Genomic DNA, 20,383 nt, shown 5'->3' with positions numbered 1-20,383 from the left:
CATGTGTGGTCCACCATGTGTGGCCTGCATGTGTCCCTGCGCTGCTGCACACGTGGAGATTGCACGTGAAATGTGGCTGGTGTGACTGAGGAATGGAATTTTAAATTTTATTTAAAGAGCCACACGTGGCCTGTGGCTATTGTGCTGGATAGTGCAGATATAGACTCTGGAAGTCTTCCCCTCACACTCATCCTCTAGTATGATGCTAAAACCCAGTGCTGAGCAAAATAACGGAGGTGTGGTCTAATGCAGAATATGGTGGACTGTGTCTCTTGACCAGAACATGGGATGTTAATGAAGTGTAAGATTAAATTAGCTTTTTAAGGACTGTGATGTATTGTTGGCGCATATTGAGTTGGGGTCAGCCAGGATCCCCAAGTTTATTGTCGTTGTCCTAAGAACTGCCTCCAAGTAGGCCTTTATAAATGTTTGATTAAAAATTCGAAACACTGCCTTTCCCCAGCTTATTTCTCTAGTTTCTTCTAGACTATCATTTTAGTCTGTTGAGAGGCTTGAGATCATGAGACTTGATTATTGACATCTCTATCTGTATTCATGCACACATGGACAGCAGACTTAGCAGCAGCCACTTAGCGTCTTCCCCAAAGGTCCGTGCCAGTCTGTGGCTAAAGACTCAGCGTGTGAAGTCACTTGCCTATAGGATCATCACCACCACGTGTACTTTCTCTTGCTTACAAGGACAAGTTAAGTACTTTATTAAACCAAAACATTCTGTGATGTTCTTAGTCCATTGGTCTGTGGACCGTATCAGAAAAAATAAAATGACTTTCATTTAGCCTGATGTGTTCATACAGGATGAATCCTCTGTATGATAGCTCTTTATTAATTTGACATTCAGAATAATGATGCCATGTTTTCTGGTTCATAGTATCATCTTAAGGTAAAATTTACATAGGCTAATATTTTTGTTAGAATATCTAAGTTGAATGATGTTTTGCTAAAAAAATTACAGTAACTTTTATGAAGGAAGGTTTTATTTTGATTTTTAGAGAAAAGCTGGTTTTATTCACTGGTCAGATGCCTATTGAAGACATCCTATAAGGCCTAGTGGACTGAGCACTTTTGCTTCACTCTGCTCTAATCAAGAACCCCCTTAAAATGAAAATAAAGGACTAAAGTGCACACAGACAGGAATAAAGACAAACAGGAGGGGAGACAGTCCAAACAAAAGATGCCACAACAATTTTTCAAGCAAGAGCACGAATTGCAAATGGCTTAGTGAGAGTGGACCCCAAAATAAACACTTTTCTTGCTGCAAAAATGCTTCTCTGAGTGCTTCAGGACTTTAAAGCCGATCAAGAAAGGGGTGCAGGATAGGACTGGAAATGGGGGATTGGTGAAATGGGCCTCCAGACCCCCTCCAGGACTTAAAGCCAAGTGACCGCCCTTCCTTTACCGGAGGCAGAAAACTGGACGTTTGCTTTCCAGAGATTTGAAAAAACTTCTTGGGGATATGGGGCACAGGCCCAGCTGGGGCTAGGGGTGAGGCTTGAGGATAGCATCTTCTGCAATCAGGGAAGTTAAGTCCAGTCTGGATATGAGGGTGACAGTCCTCTCAGGTTATGTTTCTGTTCACCTTCCTATAGACTAGCCATCAGGCTTATTTCACCAGCCTTGAGGCTGGAGGGCTTGAGCCATCAGACAGATGTGTGTGGATCCATTGTGAAACACCCTGCTCAGCCAGCTTTTGGGGGCTGCTTTTCACTAAATATGAGCAGATAGCCAGTGATCACTGGCTTTTTTATTATTATTAATTTTTATTGGAGTATAGTTGCTTTACAATGTGGTATTAGTTTCTATGACGCAGTGCAGTGAATCAGCTATATGTATACATATATCCCCTCCCTTTCGGATTTCCTTCCCATTTAGGTCATCACAGAACATTGGGTAGAGTTCCCTGAGGTATGCAGTAGGTTCTCATTAGTTATCTACTTTATACATAGTAATCATTGATAGAATTCCTATAAATAGAGTCAGGGTCTGAAATACATGGGAAAAGGGAACCAGGGACAATGGAGGGAGATGGGAACTTTGAAACAACCTGTATCCCTAGAAAGAAGAGAGAACATGTTATATCCACTAAACAAGAAAAGTGTGGTAAATAATAATAAATATTTCAGAAAAGAAGAGCGGGACTCTTAAATGCAATAACAGACTGAAACTGAGGAGGAAATGGGAATTATTTTTTTTTAAGTAAGTAAAATAGACACTTTAAAAAGATAATAGAAATGTTGAAAGAAGGTTGAAAACCTCTCTAAAAGAAGAACCAAAAGACAAAAAGATAGAAAACAGGAGAGGGAAAAAATAGGAAACTTAGAGGATCAACTAGGAAATCTATATAATTAGAATTCACAAAGAGACATCTGTGGAAATAGAAAAGAGGAAATTACCAAAGAGGCAAAAAAGTTTCCCAGAGCCAAAGAACACACATTTCTAACTTGAGAGACCATACTGAGTCCCCACAAATGAAATTTTAAAAATGACATATAGGGAGGGAATCTTACTGTGCAATTTTAGAATATCACGATTAAGGAGAAGCTCTGAGAGGAGGAAAATTAAAATGCAAAGCAGGTCACCTGTCAGGATGTGAGCAGTGGTCCTCCCAGTGTGAACCTCACAGCATCAGTGTCACCTGGGAACTTGGTGGAAATGCAGATTCTCAGGTCACCCTCAGACCTACTAACACACAAACACTGAGTGTGGGGCTTAACAGTCAGTGCCTCAGCAGGCCTCCGCCCCAGATCTGATGCTGCTGCAGTTTAAGAAACACTGCTGTTGGGAAGCAGCATTTCTTCTGCTCCCCAGACTTAACATCCTTGAGTGCTATGACAGAGTAAAACAGTCTGCAGAATCCTAAGGAACAGGATTCCTCGTCTCAACTCTGTCCACACGCAGCTGTCAGTAAAGACATTACCAAGTATGAAAAAAGAAAATGTCTCTACACTTGACTTTTTAGAAAGCTGGTGAAGGATATACTCCAGGAAAATGAGAATAAACCAAGAAAGACTGGGCAACCAGGCAGTGGGACTCCCACAGGAAAGAAGTCCCCTGACAAAGTGAGACCAGGTTCTGTAAGAGGCTACGGTTTTATAGGATGGTTGTGTGAAGCCTCTGTAGCGAATCTGGTCATTTGCAGAATTTGTCATCCCAATCCACATCTCCTTAGAGCTGGAAGAGGACTTTTCCTTCCATTTCCTCCCACTGACAGTGAGAAAATCAGTTCACACAGTATGGTAGATCAAGACACTCAAGTGGGAACAGGATCAAAATCTCCTTGCTGGGGAACTGTGCTATGAACTGCTGCTTCAAAGAGACTTTACTTTTGGCAGGTTGACTGACGTGTGGAACCCCAGTGTATGTTTACTTTTTCTGGCTGGAAGCAGTAGTGGTGATACTGCTTTCTGATGTACATATGCATCTTGAACCACAGTTTAGGTACATCCTTACTGGCCGTTCTTACTGGCCAGTCTAAAGCTTGATCTAGAGTTTTAAGACTGATCAAGATTTATTTGGTCACTTCATGGTCTTGAACCCATTTATTTAATTCTGAGTTTTGAGAACCAAAGATGAATCAGAGATTTTCTTCTATCACAAGTAAACCACAAGCTTGTGGGAAGACTTAAACTCACAGATTAGTCACAGCAGTGGTCTGACCTGTGAAAATGACTGTGGAAGTCCCTGCCTCAAAAGAGAGGTAGGGGAAAAAATTTTAATTTATTAGAGTTAATTTTTATCATATATAATTCAGTTATTTCAAATTCAAACAATTGTTCAGTAAGTATCTTCTTTAGGATCCTGGTGTCTTCTAGGACCTGTCCTTAAACTTTGTTTACATGAAAGGACTGAATAGAATGTATATTTGGGGGATCAAAAAAAGGATTGTTTTGTGTGTGGCACAAGGGCGTTTTCTACCTATATTCTTTTTTCATGCTTGTGAAAGTGAAAGTGTTAGTTGCTTAGTCTTGTCCAACTCTTGTGACCCCATGAACTACAGCCTGCCAGGCTCCTCTGTCCATGAAATTCTCCAAGCAAGAATACTGGAGTAGGTTGCCATTTCCTCTTCCAGGGGATCTTCCCAACCCAGGGACTGAACCCAGATCTCCTGCACTGCAGGCAGATTCTTTACTGTTGGGGCCACCCGGGCCCTGATTATTGGAAGATCTCTGTATTAAAACTTTGTGGACATCTTTATCGTGTTCTTGATCCCAAAGATAAATTATATTTTTCTGTTGAACTGGCTTTTAGCTGAAAGAATGGATTCTATGCTCCTTACAGATCACTAATGATTCATCAGGAGTCTGTCTCCTTGCAGAAGCTTCCTCAATTGGCTTTATCCTTTGATGCTACAGGACCCAGTGGACCAGTCTAAACATGTGTTCTTTTAATGAAACTTCTTAATTATCTTTTTAGAAAAAAGATGAGCAGAGACAGTTTATTTTTATCTGCACGGGAGAGGTTCTTTGCTTGCCAAGTCTCTTTGCTAAAAGAAGCCTAATATTATGGGGTTAGTTATTCCAGCCAAGGTAGTTTTCAAGGAAGTTTTTTTTTTTTTTTGGTGAGGATGGGGAGAAAAGAGAGGTTATTTTTGGAAATACAAATGACCTTTAATGTATTTGCAAATGTAATGTTTTCTTTTACAACTTGTAATACCTTTATAAATGGTGTTAAACTGGTGACTTACAAGTTACATATAGCAGTCAGCATTTCCTTGGGGCCTGGCCGATTGTCCCAGTTCGTAGAGCTAATGTGCTTGCTCCCTGGTTGTATGGAATGACCATGGACTCAGCAATTTGTTGGCTGCAATAACCATGGATGTGGTCAAAGTAATGTATTCTAAGAAAAGAGGGCATTGCAGCATGTTAAAAAAAAAAAAAAGGTTTCAGATTAAATTTCACTGCACATACCCTCTCTAAAAGGAAAATGCCACATGTGCATACCTTCTCTAAACAACCAAGCTTGCATGACTTTACACAACAAACTGCAGAACATTCAGCTGCCTTTATGTTGTCCAACAGGCAGGAGACAGTTGAGACCATTGACAGATATCTCTTCTTCACCAAGAAGCTACAGTTTAATTGGTTTCAGGAATTCCAGTGTGATAAAACTTGATATTCTGGTTCCTCACAAAGAGTCTTCCACTCTGGGACTCTCCTCTCCAACTTTGGAAATAAACTAACACAGTTTATATCCACGTAAGACTGCCTGAGGGCTTCCCAGGTGGCTCAGTGCTAAAGAATCCGCCTGCCAACATGGGAGACACAGGTTCAATCCCTGGGTTGGGAAGATCCCCTGGAGAAGGAAATGGTAACCCCCTCCAGTATTCTTGCCTGGAAAATCCCATGGACAGAGGAGCCTGGTGGGCTACAATCCATAGAGTCTCAAAAGAGTCTGACTCAACTGAGTGACTAATGCTTTTCACACCTTTACATTCTTTGCAGGGTTCAGAGTATGAGAACAAACGGACACATTTCTCACACATGAGAATTACGCATTTTGCCATGTTCCTAGGGATTGCAGACATGGAAATGCCAGAACTGGACTGTTCTGGTCAGTGGCATCTCACATCTGAGCAAGAGGGGGCCCTAGTCTGCTTTCGAAGGGGACCCCCTGAGGACTCTCGTATACACAAGACAACACACGGGCAGCGAGTCACATGGAGGGGAACTGGGTCCCAGTGTCCAGAGGCTGCAGAGCTTGAAACCTGAACCCATATGTCAGGGGAGGAGAAAGCACAGCCTGGGCCCTGCAAACCAGAGGAAGAATGGGGCTATCCCCCACAAACTGGGTGTCCAGGCAGACCGTGGCTGTTCCCCACCATCCCTCCTCTGCACCTCCTCCTGCCTGTCCCCAACCCTGTCTTTCTCCCCACTGCTGCCAGAGTAGCCTTTCCAACGTCCGTCTGATGTTGTCAGCCATATGAAATCCTCTGTCCTCCCTCCTCTACATGAGCGATCTTGAGATAAAGGCCAAATGACTAACACGGTTTACAGGGTCCCGCTTGACCTACTCTCATCTCCTCCCAGCTCCTCACTCTTGTGCTTCCTGTTTCTCCCGTCTCCACTCAGGACCTCCCACCATCAAGGCTTTCTTCCATTTCGTTAAGGGGGAAAAAGCTTTGCCTTGCTGTCACTTTCTTTTTTAATATTGCTTTTTGTTTATATTTTATTTTAAATTAATTTTTATTGGAGTATGCAGTGTTGAGTTGGTTTCTACCGTACAGCAAAGTGGATCAGCTGCACGTATACATACAGTCCCTCCCATTTGGATTTCCTTCCCATTGAGGTCACCACAGAGCACTGAGTAGGGTTCCCTGCACTACACAGTAGATTACTGTTAGTCATCTGTTTTATACATAGTACTGGAAATATGTCGACCCAGTCTCCCAGTTTGTTCCACCTCCCCTTCCCCTTTGGTATCCATGTTCTCTGTGTCTGTGACTCTGTTTTTGCCCACCTACATGCATTAATATATGCTGTTTATGTTTCTCTTTCTGACTACTTCACTCTGCTGACAGTCTCTAGGTCCCTTGCTTCTGTTCAGAACACTAGCCTCCCCTTTGTCAGGGGAAGTTTGCTGGTGGCCACACCCCTCCCACCACTTTGTAGGAGTCTGTCCTTTTGTCCTCACGTGTCCCTGTGGTGGCTGCTTGCTCTTGCCTGCCTGTTCCCCCAACTAGAATTTCAGTGCTGTGAGGTCAGGGATGACACCCATCTTGTTCCCTGCCAGGCCATCAGCACACTCAGAGCAAATACCACCATATAAAAGTGGTAAGTTGGGTTTGGTTCTGCTTAAAGGTATTTGGCAAAGTAGGCTGAAAAACGAATTTGGCGACAGAGTGAGACCATTATTGTTGGACCTGAGAAGCCAAAGCTGAAATACCTGGGCCTCCTGTTTTTCCCGTGGCCTCAGCAGCCTAAGGCCACCATCTGCATTCCAGCTGACCCAGCCCCCAAGTCTGTATTTGTCCACAAGGGACTGATTATACTTGACCTCAGCAATGATGTGACCAAGGAACGCCTTGTACTATCAACAAGCATAAATAACCAAAATATTCGTGGTCCTTAAGAAGGATTTGCACAAGGCTGAGATGCCTTCCATTGCTAAGAGCACAGGTTTTTGAACAATGGAAGGATGGCATTTCCACATTAACTTAAGTAATGGAAAAAGATACACAGTTTTGTTATTTGTTAAAAGATTGCACATCTTCTGCCAAAAATATTGTTTAGCTGCAGTGCTTTTAACGTGTTCATCAATTTTGGCATTTATCCATATTTGGAGAAAAATTAAAACTTGAATTGAATCTTTGTCTCCTAGAAATGGTTATTTGTGACCTCACTCTGTTATAAATAAATATATTTATTTTGAGGGTTTTAAGTGATTAAAAAAATTTTTTAACTCATTTTTTTAATGTAGTTGTCTTTTTAAAAAAACCCTTCTTGTTTGGTAGAGAACAAGTTTGTTTGTTTTAAACTGGTACATATCAGGTGATTATTTGCCAGTTAATCTGAGAGCTAATATGAAACTGGTATTTGGATTTAATTCAGTTCCATTAGAACAGAGTTAAAATCTTGTGATACAGGGCCCATTATCCTGGCAGTTGTGAGGGATTTTTGTACTGGGACATAGCGCTGACAAAGACGCACTGTACAGGCTCCATTTATAACTGAGCACTTTCACACTGCAATTTAGGAGGTGTGCAGCTCAGGAAATTGCCGGCTTTGGCCGGAGCACACTTTAACTGCAAGGAAAATTTTATTCGTCACTCAAGTAATTGGCAGTTTTAATACCTTGTTCATAATTACCTTATAAACAAACGAATACACAAACCAAAGATTGTGTGGCCTGTTATCTAACTTGTAGCCTTCTTTGAGCAATGTGATAGACACCTGTGGGTCTCCCTCTCCCTCCCACCAGTTACTGGTTTGCTCCATTTATTGCTAACCTGTGGCTATTTCTTCTGGTTAAATAGAAGCGTAGCTCTGCTAGCTACCCCCAAACAACCTGGGGACCAAAACCAGATGCAGAGTTGGATAGGAGGCAGTGCCTACATACCAGACAGGGAGGAAAGGAGATGAGAGGGGGTGCTTCAGGGTTACTATGCTGTTTGGTGGAGGGGCATCCTGGTAATGCAAACAGTTGGGCTAAATGCATTTAAGAGAACATTTTTGTCCCCCGAAATGTGGTTTTTTAAACCCACACACCCTGACCCTGTGGCCCTGTGGCTTGTTTGTTGGACTGAATCCATCTCCGGGACGTAGAAACTGACTAATTGTCTCACTTGCCTTACCCTGTACCTCACAGCTAGATCAAGGGGTTTACATGATGATGAATCCAGATGCGGGAAATGGTCAGAATCAGAGGTCGTGGCTGACTTAACTCTAAACAAAGTCTGTTAAGACTTTATGGGAATCTCAGGAGCTTGATAATTGTAACTTATACATGGGACAGCTAATCCCCCCGCCTTTTGCTGAACCTTACTATTTTCACAGAGTTCAGCTATTAGGATATAAATCACCCATGTTTGTTGCCTTATGTAGGATTATTTTAAAAATGGCATTAGATTTTCAGATGACTTGCTTTAAAAAAGACAATTCCCTGACAGTCCTTAGACGTAACACATGGAGGTTTTTCAACAATGTTTTGAGAGTTTTGTTAGTTCTTTGTTATTGGAATAGATTTAAAATGTATGGCCTGTTTTCTCCCCTTACTGGGAAAAGCAGCACCTGGCATTTGCAGGTATTTGGGAAGCTGGCCTTCCACTCTGTTGGGTGCCAAACACATGCAAATTTCTGAGTTCCTCTTAATCCACCTGGGGTGAAACCCCATTTTTAGGGCCTCCTTAGTGTTGGCATTGGAGAAGGAAATGGCAGCCCACTCTAGTATTCTTGCCTGGAGAATCCTAGGGACAGAGGAGGCTGGCAGGCTATAGTCCATGGAGTCACAAAGAGTCTGACATAACTGAATGACTGGGTATACAGTGTTGGCATGATGATGGCTCAGTGAGCTGGTGTGCACCCCCAGAGGAGTTTGGAATCAGTAGTTCAGCATTTTTGCAAGTGTGAGAAGTTGCAGGCCCTTCTGGAGGTGCATCTTCATGTAAGCACTTTCATACCAAAATATGTTTGTATTCAATGAAACAGCCTTCAGGGAGTGCTACGGGACCAATTGGGAGTTACTCTCCAAGGTGGGAGAGCTTAGACTTCATAGGTTAAAAGCTATACTTTCCTCATTTAAACACCAGAGAGATGTTGTTATGATTAAATGGCATAATATATGAAAAATGTCTAGCATAGGTCTTGACTTTCAATATGTCCTCAGAGAAGGCAGTGGCACCCCACTCCAGTACTCTTGCCTGGAAAATCCCATGGACAGAGGAGCCTGGTAGGCTGCAGTCCATGGGGTCACGAAGAGTCGGACACGACTGAGTGACTTCACTTTCCCTTTTCATTTTCATGCATTGGAGAAGGAAATGGCAACCCACTCCAGTGTTCTTGCCTGGAGAATCCCAGGGCCGGGGGAGCCTGGTGGGCTGTCCTCCATTGGGTCGCACAGAGTCGGACACGACTGAAGGGACTTAGCAGCAGCAGCAGCAGTGTTACTAGATTCCTTATGTATTCTAAAATGGGCTTCCCATCCTGTCAGCCAACACAGAAGATGTAAGAGACACAGGTTCGATCTATGGGTTGGGAAGATCCCCTAAAGAGGAGGGCATGGCAACCCACTGCAGTTTTCTTGCATGGACAATCCCATGGACAGAGGAGCCTGGTGGGCTGCAGTCCATAGGGTCTCAAAGAGTCGGACAGGACTGAAGCGACTTAGCACGCACCCATGCACATTCCAAAACTGAGGGGTAGAGACACAGTTTCAAAGGAGCTCACAGTATGGCAGAAGAGACCAACAGCATACAAAGTGCTGTGTCAGATGCAGCAGAGGATTTTGTGGAAATACACAAGAGGTGCTCCTGTAGTGAGAGGCACATGAGTCATAATAATGCAAAAGAACTAACGTTTTAATGCATCTTTTGTTACCTGAACATTATTGAACGCAGTGTTTCAATATTAACAAATCTCTGGCCACGGGCATTAGAATTTGCAAGAATCCTCTGGTCAGAAATATATTAATGAAACCAAAGCACTCTACGAATGTGGCTATTAGTAACAGAGATACACATACAATCTCATTTCTGAGTTTTCCTCTTAAGTGAGGCTTACCTAAGACTGTCTAGAGATACGCAGATGACACCACCCTTATGGCAGAAAGCAAAGAGGAACCAAAGAGCTTCTTGATGAAAGTGAAAGAGGAGAGTGAAAAAGCTGGCTTAAAACTCAACATTCAGAAAACTAAGATCATGGCATCCAGTCCCATCACTTCATGGCAGATAGATGGGAAAACAATGGAAACAGTGAGAAACTTTATTTTCGGGGGCTTCAAAATCACTGCAGATGGTGACTACAACCTGAAATTAAAAGATGCCTGCTCCTTGGAAAAAAAGCTGTGACCAATCCAGACAGCATATTAAAAACCAGAGACATTACTTTGCCAACAAAGGTCCATCTAGTCCAGTCTGTGGTTTTTCCAGTAGTCATGTATGGATGTGAGAGTTGGACTATAAAGAGAGCTTGAGCACTGAAGAATTGATGCTTTTGAACTGTGGTGTTGGAGAAGACTCTTGAGAGTCCGTTGGACTACTAGGAGATTCAACCAGTCAATCCTAAAGGAAATCAGTCCTGAATATTCATTGGAAGGACTGATGCTGAAGCTGAAACTCCAATACTTTGGCTACCTGATGCAAAGAACTGACTTATTTGAAAAGACACTGATGCTGGGAAAGATTGAAGGCAGAAGGAGAAGGGGACAACAGAGGATAAGATGGTTGGATGGCATCACCGACTTAATGGACATGAATTTGAGTAAACTCCAGGAGTTGGTGATGGACAGGGAGGCCTGTCATGCTGCAGTCCATGGGGTTGCAAAGAGTCGAACGTGACTGTGCAACTGAACTGAACTGAATGCCTGGAAATGCCAGCATGTGACTTATATGACATATGAAGTTCCACTTAGAGCCTTCAGATGGTTTCATTGTCCTTGGGCTGTGAAGAAAAGACCCTTCTTTTTAGGTACACTCTGCCATCATCCAAGCCTCTCTCCCTTGACATTTTATTTTCTCTTGCCTGGTAAATAATCGAAGAAGCCCAAGCTGCCTGGTCTGATACGACAGTTAAGGTGGTTTTTGCACATCAATTTGGTTCCTGTTTTCTAGCAAGATTGTCATTTGATGTTGAATCTCCCCCTTGAAAACTGTTGTATTGATGACCTTTTAATAGCTTTGAACTTGGCCTCTGTCTTGTTTATGTTTGTTTTTTTCATTTGTGGTCTAGTGTAGTGATCCTCAGAAGAACTTTGCACGATAGTGGGGATGTTCTGTATGTGTAGTGATCCATTTGACCGATACCAGGCAAATGTGGCTATTCAGGACCTGACATGTGGCTACTGTGACTCAGGAACTGAACTTTAACATTTAATTTAAATGTAAAGAGCTATAGTAGCTGTGTGGCTTCCATATTGGACACCATGATCTGGTGTTTAAGACAGTGTCAAGCTTTTTTAAAATCTCCTTGTTCCCAGGGTTTGTTTAGACTGGCGTGCTCTTAACTAATACTTTTGTAATATTCAAAACCTTGGAGTATATCCATTGGTTTTGAAGAATACAGCAATGCTTTGAAACTTGCTGTTTTTTAAAGAAAAAGAGATTTGTCCCTGATGGCTTTTAAAAAGCCCAATCTAATGAGTGTTTTAAGTTCATTTGTACCTATAGTATGTATATTTTTCAAGAAAAAAAGTAGAGATGGATTAATAGGGAACTAACAGACCAGTGTCCAGAATGACAACTTCGTGCTAGTCATTTCACATCTCATTTCATAAAACAATAAGGAAGAAAGACCATTAACAAAATAACAGAAAGAAAAAAATCAGTTTAAATGCATTGCATTTAGATAACCATAGCTGTTAAACATGCCCAGATTTATATAGGAATGTTTTTCATATTTCTAACTTTATGATCTATTATTTAGCGAAACATTGAAGTGACTAAAGAGTTGCTGTTTTCAAAGTGCTCTTTAGAGCAGTCAGTTTTCCATATTTGTGAAGAACAAGTTAGAAATAGTATTTTTCACCTTTCAGATTGTTGTACCATTCATCCTGTTATCTGTGCCATTCTTTAAATCCAGAGCTGGAAACAAAATTGTGGAAATATTACCTGAACATCTGAGACAATTTCAGTCCCTTGAAACTTTGGACCTGAGTGGCAATAATATTTCAGAACTTAAAACTGCACTTCCACCTCTACAACTCAAGTATCTGTAAGTCAAGCTGTTTTTAACAAAATTTTCACCTGTGATGAAAATATTGTGCTATATTAAAAAAGAAAAAACTTTTATGATAGAGACCAGATAGAGACTTTTTTTTTAACCACTGTCCTCATTTACTTCTTCCACTTTTGGATTGCAAAAAAATGAGATCTCCTTTGACTACTATAGCGGAACCAAGTTCTTCTTTAAAAAATTAATTGAAAGTAAGCCACTGGTGTGTTTTATTAATAAATGAATTTCACAAAAATTAGATAAGCATCTCTAACAGATGTTTGTAATCTTCAAATGTTTTAATCAGTCTTTCCCTGGAAATATGTGAATCATAGTTGATATTTGCCTTCAGCAACCTAAAGAGTTAATTATTTTAATGTCCATTGTAACAGATAATGGCTCAGCCCTCTGAACAAGTGTTTCTATACAGAGAACGCATGCACTTTAACTTCCCAAAGAGAAACTCAGCTTCAGACTTTCAACAGGTATATCAACAGCAACCGAGTAACATCCATGGAACCCGGGTATTTTGACAATTTGGCTAGCACACTCCTGGTGTTGAAGCTGAACAGGAACCGAATCTCAGCTCTTCCACCCAAGATGTTTAAACTGCCCCAACTGCAACACCTGTAAGTAAAATGGTCTCTTAGATATGGTGTCCTGACCTCCTCTAAACCCTTGGCACCTCCCCGCTAAATGCCACCACGTAGCAGAAGGAGTTTAGAAGCAAGGATGTAGCTGCCTTTCTTCCGAGAGCTGGAGGTGTAGAATCTGAATCAGAAAAAGCCTTAGAAATCACCCAGTGCAGTCTTCTGCCTGAGAAGGCGGGTTGGGTGTTCCTGAGTGGAGAGTGGAGAGTGTAGTCATTGAACAACCTCCGTACAAAGACATCATGATGGCAGTGAAGATGTGAGACTCCACGGAGCTGCAGAGGGCGAGGGTAATACCAACAACTGACTGCAGGGGCCCTGGTAGCTAAGGAGCTGTAAAGAACTGTCTCATTAATAACGGTGGAGCCCTCTGAACAGGCTCCTCCAATATAGTGGTTTTCAGCCTTGGCTGCACATTACAGACACTTGGGGAGCTTTAAAAAATCCCAGTGCCCAGGCCACACCCTACACCAATTACATTAGAACCTCTGGGAGTAGGATCCAGGCTTCAATAATTTTTTAAAACTCCCCAGATAATTTCAGGGTGCCAACAAGATTAAGAATGACTGCCTCAAAGAGAAAGCATTAAACACAGGGCAAATCGTGTCAGAGGGAAATCAACTTTTGTAAGCAGTTGAACAGGATAAGCTTGACGGTCCTGCTCCTGAATAGACCTCGTGTTTTAACATGATATGCGGTACTCCCATTCTAGATAACTTTAAAAACCAATATTAATATGTTTAGTTCTGTAGTGAATGGACAACAGTTTAGAAACTTAAGTGCAGTCTGGTGTCTATGTTTTACTGTTCTGAAAATGCATCCCATGTGTCGGAAGGGAATTTGTTCACTGCTAATCAATCAAAATTCTTCTCAATAAAAATGTTTAGAAATTTAAAATATCTTCTGTAATTTAATGCAGGTTAGTTTAACTGTATTGTTGTAACGTCACATTTTATTACTACCTCCAGAATTTGTCATATAAGCTAACTGTTTAACATCCAATGCAGTGAACTCAACCGAAACAAGATTAAAAACGTAGATGGGCTCACTTTCCAAGGGCTTGGTGCTCTGAAGTCTCTGAAAATGCAAAGAAATGGAGTGACAAGACTTATGGATGGAGCTTTCTGGGGGCTGAGCAACATGGAGATCTTGTAAGTGTGGGTGGTCAGTTCCTGCTCAGGCAGTGTGATCCTGAAATGCTCAGAAAGCATTCAGCAGCTTTTCTTTGAAATCCTGTTACAGCCTCATCATTGATAATCTTATAATTTAATATTTAGTTTTGTTTCAGATGTTGTGACTGGGAATGTAAAAGCATAGTATTTTCTGGTGATATCTCTGTATAACAAAAGCTACATACCTCAATAGGCATATGTAATAGGTTGTAATCGTGTCCCCTTTGAAGAGTCTCGATAATAAACTTAGGATCTTGCTTTTGACTCTTACTGTCAATGTAGGCAGCTGGACCATAACAACCTAACAGAGATTACCAAAGGCTGGCTTTACGGCTTGCTGATGCTGCAGGAACTTCATCTCAGTCAGAATGCCATCAACAGGATCAGCCCTGATGCTTGGGAGTTCTGCCAGAAACTCAGTGAGCTGTGAGTAGCCTGCTATTCTCCTCAGGTTTAAGAGCAGGCATCATGCCAGAGCATGAGCTTCTTACCACTGATCTGTGAAATTTTCATAACAGTTTCCAAGGTGACAGCTTTTTTTCTTTTTTTGTTCACATGCAACCTAGGCATAGTTTTTTTCTGAGAAGTTGAAGCTAGCTTCAACTTCAGCAACTGCTGTTTCAGGTCTGTGGCACAGGGGCTAAAGCGATGGTGGTGATTTTCAAATAAAAAGATTTTAATTACTAGGATTAGAAATAATGTTTACCTGAGTATTATTAAGAAGGAGGAGTTATAAAATAAGGATTATTGTGGTACTATATATTACCTGTTTGGTTTTTTTTTCCCTACAAATCACTGCTTTGAATTGGAAAATAAAAGCTGTTGTTGATTTTTTGTTGTTGTTTGTTTTCTCTTTACAGGGACCTAACGTACAATCACTTATCGAGGTTGGATGATTCAAGCTTCCTGGGCCTAAGCTTGCTAAATACATTGCACATTGGGAATAACAGAGTCAGCTACATTGCTGATTGTGCCTTCCGGGGGCTTTCCAGCTTGAAGACATTGTAAGTTACACATTTTGGAAGTTACACATTTTGCTCTCTGTGCATGAAGCTAATTGGTTCCTAAGCATACCTACTTTTCTCCAAGCAGATTTCCTTTGTTGTGAAGGAAATGTGTACAGCCTCAGAAGAAGTGTCTTAATCTTTCCCAGATCAGTTTGATTAAAATCAGTCCATTTCATCCATATGTGCTTCTTAGAGGGATTAGAAGGAACAGTGATCAGATTGGGGAGGTGATTACAGTTAGCCTTCTCAGGATCTCCAGGAAGTTGGTAACTGCTCAAGAGGCAAACAATTTTAAATCCACTAATTTTTTCTTTGTAAAAATGCAGATTAAAAATTACCCAGAGCACAAAAGATATATAAAGGGCAGCAAAGGAAGATGCCTGTTTGTGAGACCAGTTCTATCCAGACTTGACCTCTGTCCCAAGAGAAGGAAGAGAGAGTGGGATTAATTGACTTTTGAAAAAGCTCTCCAATATTCATTTGAATGTTGTGCAATGGGCTCTGGATTTTTGCACTGTCAGAAACTTTTGCTCTGTACACTATTTGAAGCATTACATAATTGAAAAGTATGTTGTATACTTTGGCAACCTGCTGCTTGTGTGGTTGGAACGGTGGTTTTAAAGTTCACCGTATTTTTCATGCTATTCAAGTCGTTCAGAATTTAGTCATCTTGATAGAGGAGTTCATAGGACCAGAGTCAACTATCCTAATTTGGGGCAAAAGTGTAAAATGTTGTTGAGGGAGGAGGTAAGAAGTATGTTGAAGAGAGAAAGAGTTTTCTATTGTTTTGAAAGGGGCAGAGATGATGTGGGGAGTTATGAGGGATTTATTAGAAATTACATGATCTTAGCTTTCTAAGCATGTCTCCAATAGGGAGCGCTTCCTTGGTGGCACAGTGGGTTAGAAGCCACTTGGCAATGCAGGAGACACTGGTTTGGTCCCTTATCCAGGCGGATTTCACATGCCGCAGAGCACCTAAGCCCATGAGCCACAACAACTGAGCCCATACTGTAGAGCCCAAGGACCCCAACTGCTGAAGCCCACACACCCCAGAGAAAGCCAGGACACAGCAGTGAAGACCTACCCAGTGCAACTGTAAATTAATTAGTTAATTATACAAGTAAAAAACCAATGTCATCTGGGCCACTTTGATTAAAAAAAAAAAAAAGGCCTGTATCTTTTGTTACATATCTGGTACCAGTTTCAGTATCTTTCCTTTTTAACTAGAGATCTAAAGAATAATGAAATTTCCTGGACCATTGAGGACATGAATGGTGCTTTCTCTGGGCTTGACAAACTGAGGCGCCTGTGAGTATGATTTGCTTCATAATTTGTGTCACTCTTTGACCCAAATGTTTTGTTTTTTTGTTTTTGGCCATGCTGCATGGCTGAGGGATCTTAGTTCTCCAACCAGGCATTAAACTCGGGGTCACAGCGTTTGAAGCCCTGAGTCCACCCACTGGACCACCAGGGTGTTCCCTAAACATTTTATCCTAATCAAACTCAGTTCCACATGCAAGTTGACATCTTTAAAGAGCTGTGAAAAAAGGTGCTTAATCTGGTTGCTACCTTTTGTCATTTCCCCAAATGACTACTGTTATACAGGAAGTGTATTAATTAGGTTTTCTTCCTTGGTTATAGTGCTTTTACTCTGCAACTGGGTTATTGCAGCTGATTTTAATATCCAGATAAGAATTTTCAATTGTCTTGAGAACTTAGACTCTTGGGATTACTGTTGTGTAAAGGTTAGTGCACTTACTAAGTTCAGCATTTGAAATGTCACAGGAATGTTTAAATGAAGTGATCCAGTGCCCAGTGACCATTGGTGGGTTATTTATCAGTGGATTCCAAGCAGTACAGGATAAAAACATGTTTCTATTTGGCCACAAAATGGCCTTGCAGATGGGCAAATACTGTGTTTTAAATGAGTAGCTTTCAAATTGACATCCATTTAGTTCTAAACTTCTGTGAGTGATAAAGGTATCCATGGAGTGGGTGGGTAAGGAGACAGTCTCCACTGTTACCTGCTTTATTAATGAGTGTTCTGAGGCATTTTACTTGGAATAGGTTTCTGCCTCTTTGAAAAAAATCACTGCTTTACTTTACCCATCAGCGTAACTTTTGAATACCTGTTTTTGCTGGGTTCTCTGTCAAATGCTTTGCAACCATGCTGAACTGAAATCAGTGTCATGGATATGTTTTTTAAGGATGTATTGTTTAATTGAAGAAAATAAAATATTCACAAATAGTTTAAAAAGCAGTTCTTTTCATGAGCATTGCACTCCAAAATGGCTTTTTACTAACGGTTCTATTATAACTTTTTTTTTTTTTTTAAAGAATACTCCAGGGAAACCGGATTCGATCCATTACCAAAAAAGCCTTCACTGGTTTGGATGCATTAGAACATCTGTGAGTAGCAGGAGTTAGTTTTCTTAAAGACAGTCTGCAATGGTTATCCCCTTATTTGTCATGGAAGATAACACAAACTAGAATGTAATTTTGTTGATATCCGCTCATATAAAATGTACACATCTATCCATCCTTTGTCTATCTACCTACCTTCTTGTCTGTCTATACCTGTATGAAAGTGTAAATGCACAGATACATGTTTCTTTTGCATTTAAGGGTATTTCTTTCCATCATTTTGGGGTTTTCTTTAGTTATGTTTCTCAAGCAGTGGCATATTTAATTTTTTTTTAAACTACTATTTCTTATGTACCCACTGCACATCAAGCATTATGTCAGGTATTTATTTATATTTCTCAGTCCTCATGAGAAAACTATTTAATAGCTATTGTTATCTCAATTTTTAAGTTAAGACATGGAGGTTCTAAGAGTTCCTTGCTTAAATTGAACAGTTAAGAGGGTGACTTGCAAGATCAATAAAGACGATTCCCACCCCCCAACCCCAGTTCCTGAGTGTGACTGGAGAGTTGTAACACTACTTGGAGAACTTTTGTTTGTTGTTGCTGTTTAATTATAAAAAGCATGCAGCCTGTTTTTCCTCCTTTTATTCTCATTCTCTTTTGCTACTGACCTCTAAGTTAGCAGCTGGCAGGAGCAGGGCTCAAACCAGGGCAGCCTCTCCCATCGCAGCAGCTGTCTCCTTCACAACCTCTGCCTGCCCGGGAGCTGGAGGCACACATTTCTGAAATGACAGTTAGGGACTCGGATGTTTTCAGGTACGAAGAGCAGAAGCTAGCCAGCCTCAGTGGGAGTCAACACCTGTAGGAGCACAGAGCCACCCAGCTTCTGATAACTGTGGGTGAATGTACATATTGATATGTACAGTGGGAGTCTGAAGCAGTTTACAGTATGTCCAGCCTGACTTTTATTAATGTTTATAGCCGAAGGTTTTATTATCTATTAACCTGGACAGTAGAAGTTTTTTTTTTTTTTTTTTTTTATAAGGTCTCTATCTTATCTTTTATTTATTTATTTATTTTTTTAATTTATTTATTTATTTTTAATTTTTACTTTACAATTCTGTATTGGTTTTGGCATAGATTGACATGAATCCACCACAGGTGTACATGCGTTCCCAAACATGAACCCCCCTCCCACCCCCCTCCCCACAACATCTCTCTGGGTCATCCCCGCGCGTCAGCCCCAAGCGTGTCATATCCTGCATCAGACATAGACTGGTATTTCGATTCTTACATGTTATTATACATGTTTCAATGCCATTCTCCCAAATCATCACACCCTCTCCCTCTCCCTCTGAGTCCAAAAGTCCGCTATACACATCTGTGTCTCTTTTGCTGTCCTGCATACAGGGTCATCATTGCCATCTTCCTAAATTCCATATATATGTGTTAGTATACTGTATTGGTGTTTTTCTTTCTGGCTCACCTCACTCTGTATAATCGGCTCCAGTTTCATCCATCTCATCAGAACTGATTCAAATGTATTCTTTTTAATGGCTGAGTAATACTCCATTGTGTATATGTACCACAGCTTTCTTATCCATTCATCTACTGATGGACATCTAGGTTGTTTCCATGTCCTAGCTATTATAAACAGTGCTGCGATGAACATTGGGGTACATGTGTTTCTTTCAATTCTGGTTTCCTCTGTGTGTATGCCCAACAGTGGGATTGCTGGGTCATAAGGCATTTCTATTTGCAATTTTTTAAGGAATCTCCACACTGTTCTCCATAGTGGCTGTACTAGTTTGCACTCCCACCAACAGTGTAGGAGGGTTCCCTTCTCTCCACACCCTCTCCAGCATTTATTGCTTGCAGATTTTTGGATCGCAGACATTCTGACTGGTGTGAAGTGGTACCTCATTGTGGTTTTGATTTGCATTTCTCTTATAATGAGTGATGTTGAGCATCTTTTCATGTGTTTGTTAGCCATCCGTATGTCTTCTTTGGAGAAATGTCTATTTAGTTCTTTGGCCCATTTTTTTATTGGGTCGTTTATTTTTCTGGAATTGAGCTGCAGGAGTTGCTTGTATATTTTTGAGATTAGTTGTTTGTCAGTTGCTTCATTTGCTATTATTTTCTCCCATTCGGAAGGCTGTCTTTTCACTTTGCTTATGTTTTCCTTTGTTGTGCAGAAGCTTTTAATTTTAATTAGATCCCATTTGTTTATTTTTGCTTTTATTTCCAGAATTCTGGGAGGTGGATCATAGAGGATCCTGCTGTGGTTTATGTCAGAGAGTGTTTTGCCTATGTTCTCCTCTAAGAGTTTTATAGTTTCTGGTCTTACATTTAGATCTTTAATCCATTTTGAGTTTATCTTTGTGTGTGGTGTTAGAAAGTGATCTAGCTTCATTCTTTTACAAGTGGTTGACCAGTTTTCCCAGCACCACTTGTTAAAGAGATTGTCTTTACTCCATTGTATATTCTTGCCTCCTTTGTCAAAGATAAGGTGTCCATATGTATGTGGATTTATCTCTGGGCTTTCTATTTTGTTCCATTGATCTATATGTCTGTCTTTGTGCCAATACCATACTGTCTTGATGACTGTGGCTTTGTAGTAGAGCCTGAAGTCAGGCAAATTGATTCCTCCAGTTCCATCCTTCTTTCTCAAGATTGCTTTGGCTATTCGTGGTTTTTTGTATTTCCATACAAATCTTGAAATTATTTGTTCTAGTTCTGTGAAAAATATCGCCGGTATCTTGATAGGGATTGCATTGAATTTGTAGATTGCTTTGGGTAATATACTCA

At 40.9% G+C, this 20,383-nt stretch overlaps 1 protein-coding gene across 1 annotated transcript in view; it reads left to right on the top strand.

Moving 5' to 3' along the window:
- The window catches only part of LRIG3 (leucine rich repeats and immunoglobulin like domains 3), a 57,278-nt gene that overhangs the window by 18,084 nt on the left and 18,811 nt on the right, over positions 1-20,383 (top strand). Inside the window, exons 4-10 of the mRNA XM_040233112.1 lie at positions 12,249-12,380; positions 12,866-13,009; positions 14,038-14,181; positions 14,485-14,628; positions 15,063-15,206; positions 16,437-16,517; positions 17,547-17,618. Of these exons, the coding sequence (XP_040089046.1) occupies positions 12,249-12,380; positions 12,866-13,009; positions 14,038-14,181; positions 14,485-14,628; positions 15,063-15,206; positions 16,437-16,517; positions 17,547-17,618 (861 nt within the window). The remainder of the gene's footprint in view (positions 1-12,248; positions 12,381-12,865; positions 13,010-14,037; positions 14,182-14,484; positions 14,629-15,062; positions 15,207-16,436; positions 16,518-17,546; positions 17,619-20,383) is intronic.

Source organism: Oryx dammah, unplaced genomic scaffold (genome assembly GCF_014754425.2).
Source record: "Oryx dammah isolate SB20612 unplaced genomic scaffold, SCBI_Odam_1.1 HiC_scaffold_29, whole genome shotgun sequence".
NCBI classification, from domain to species: domain Eukaryota; kingdom Metazoa; phylum Chordata; class Mammalia; order Artiodactyla; family Bovidae; genus Oryx; species Oryx dammah.
This window is presented reverse-complemented; position numbering and strand designations above follow the sequence as displayed.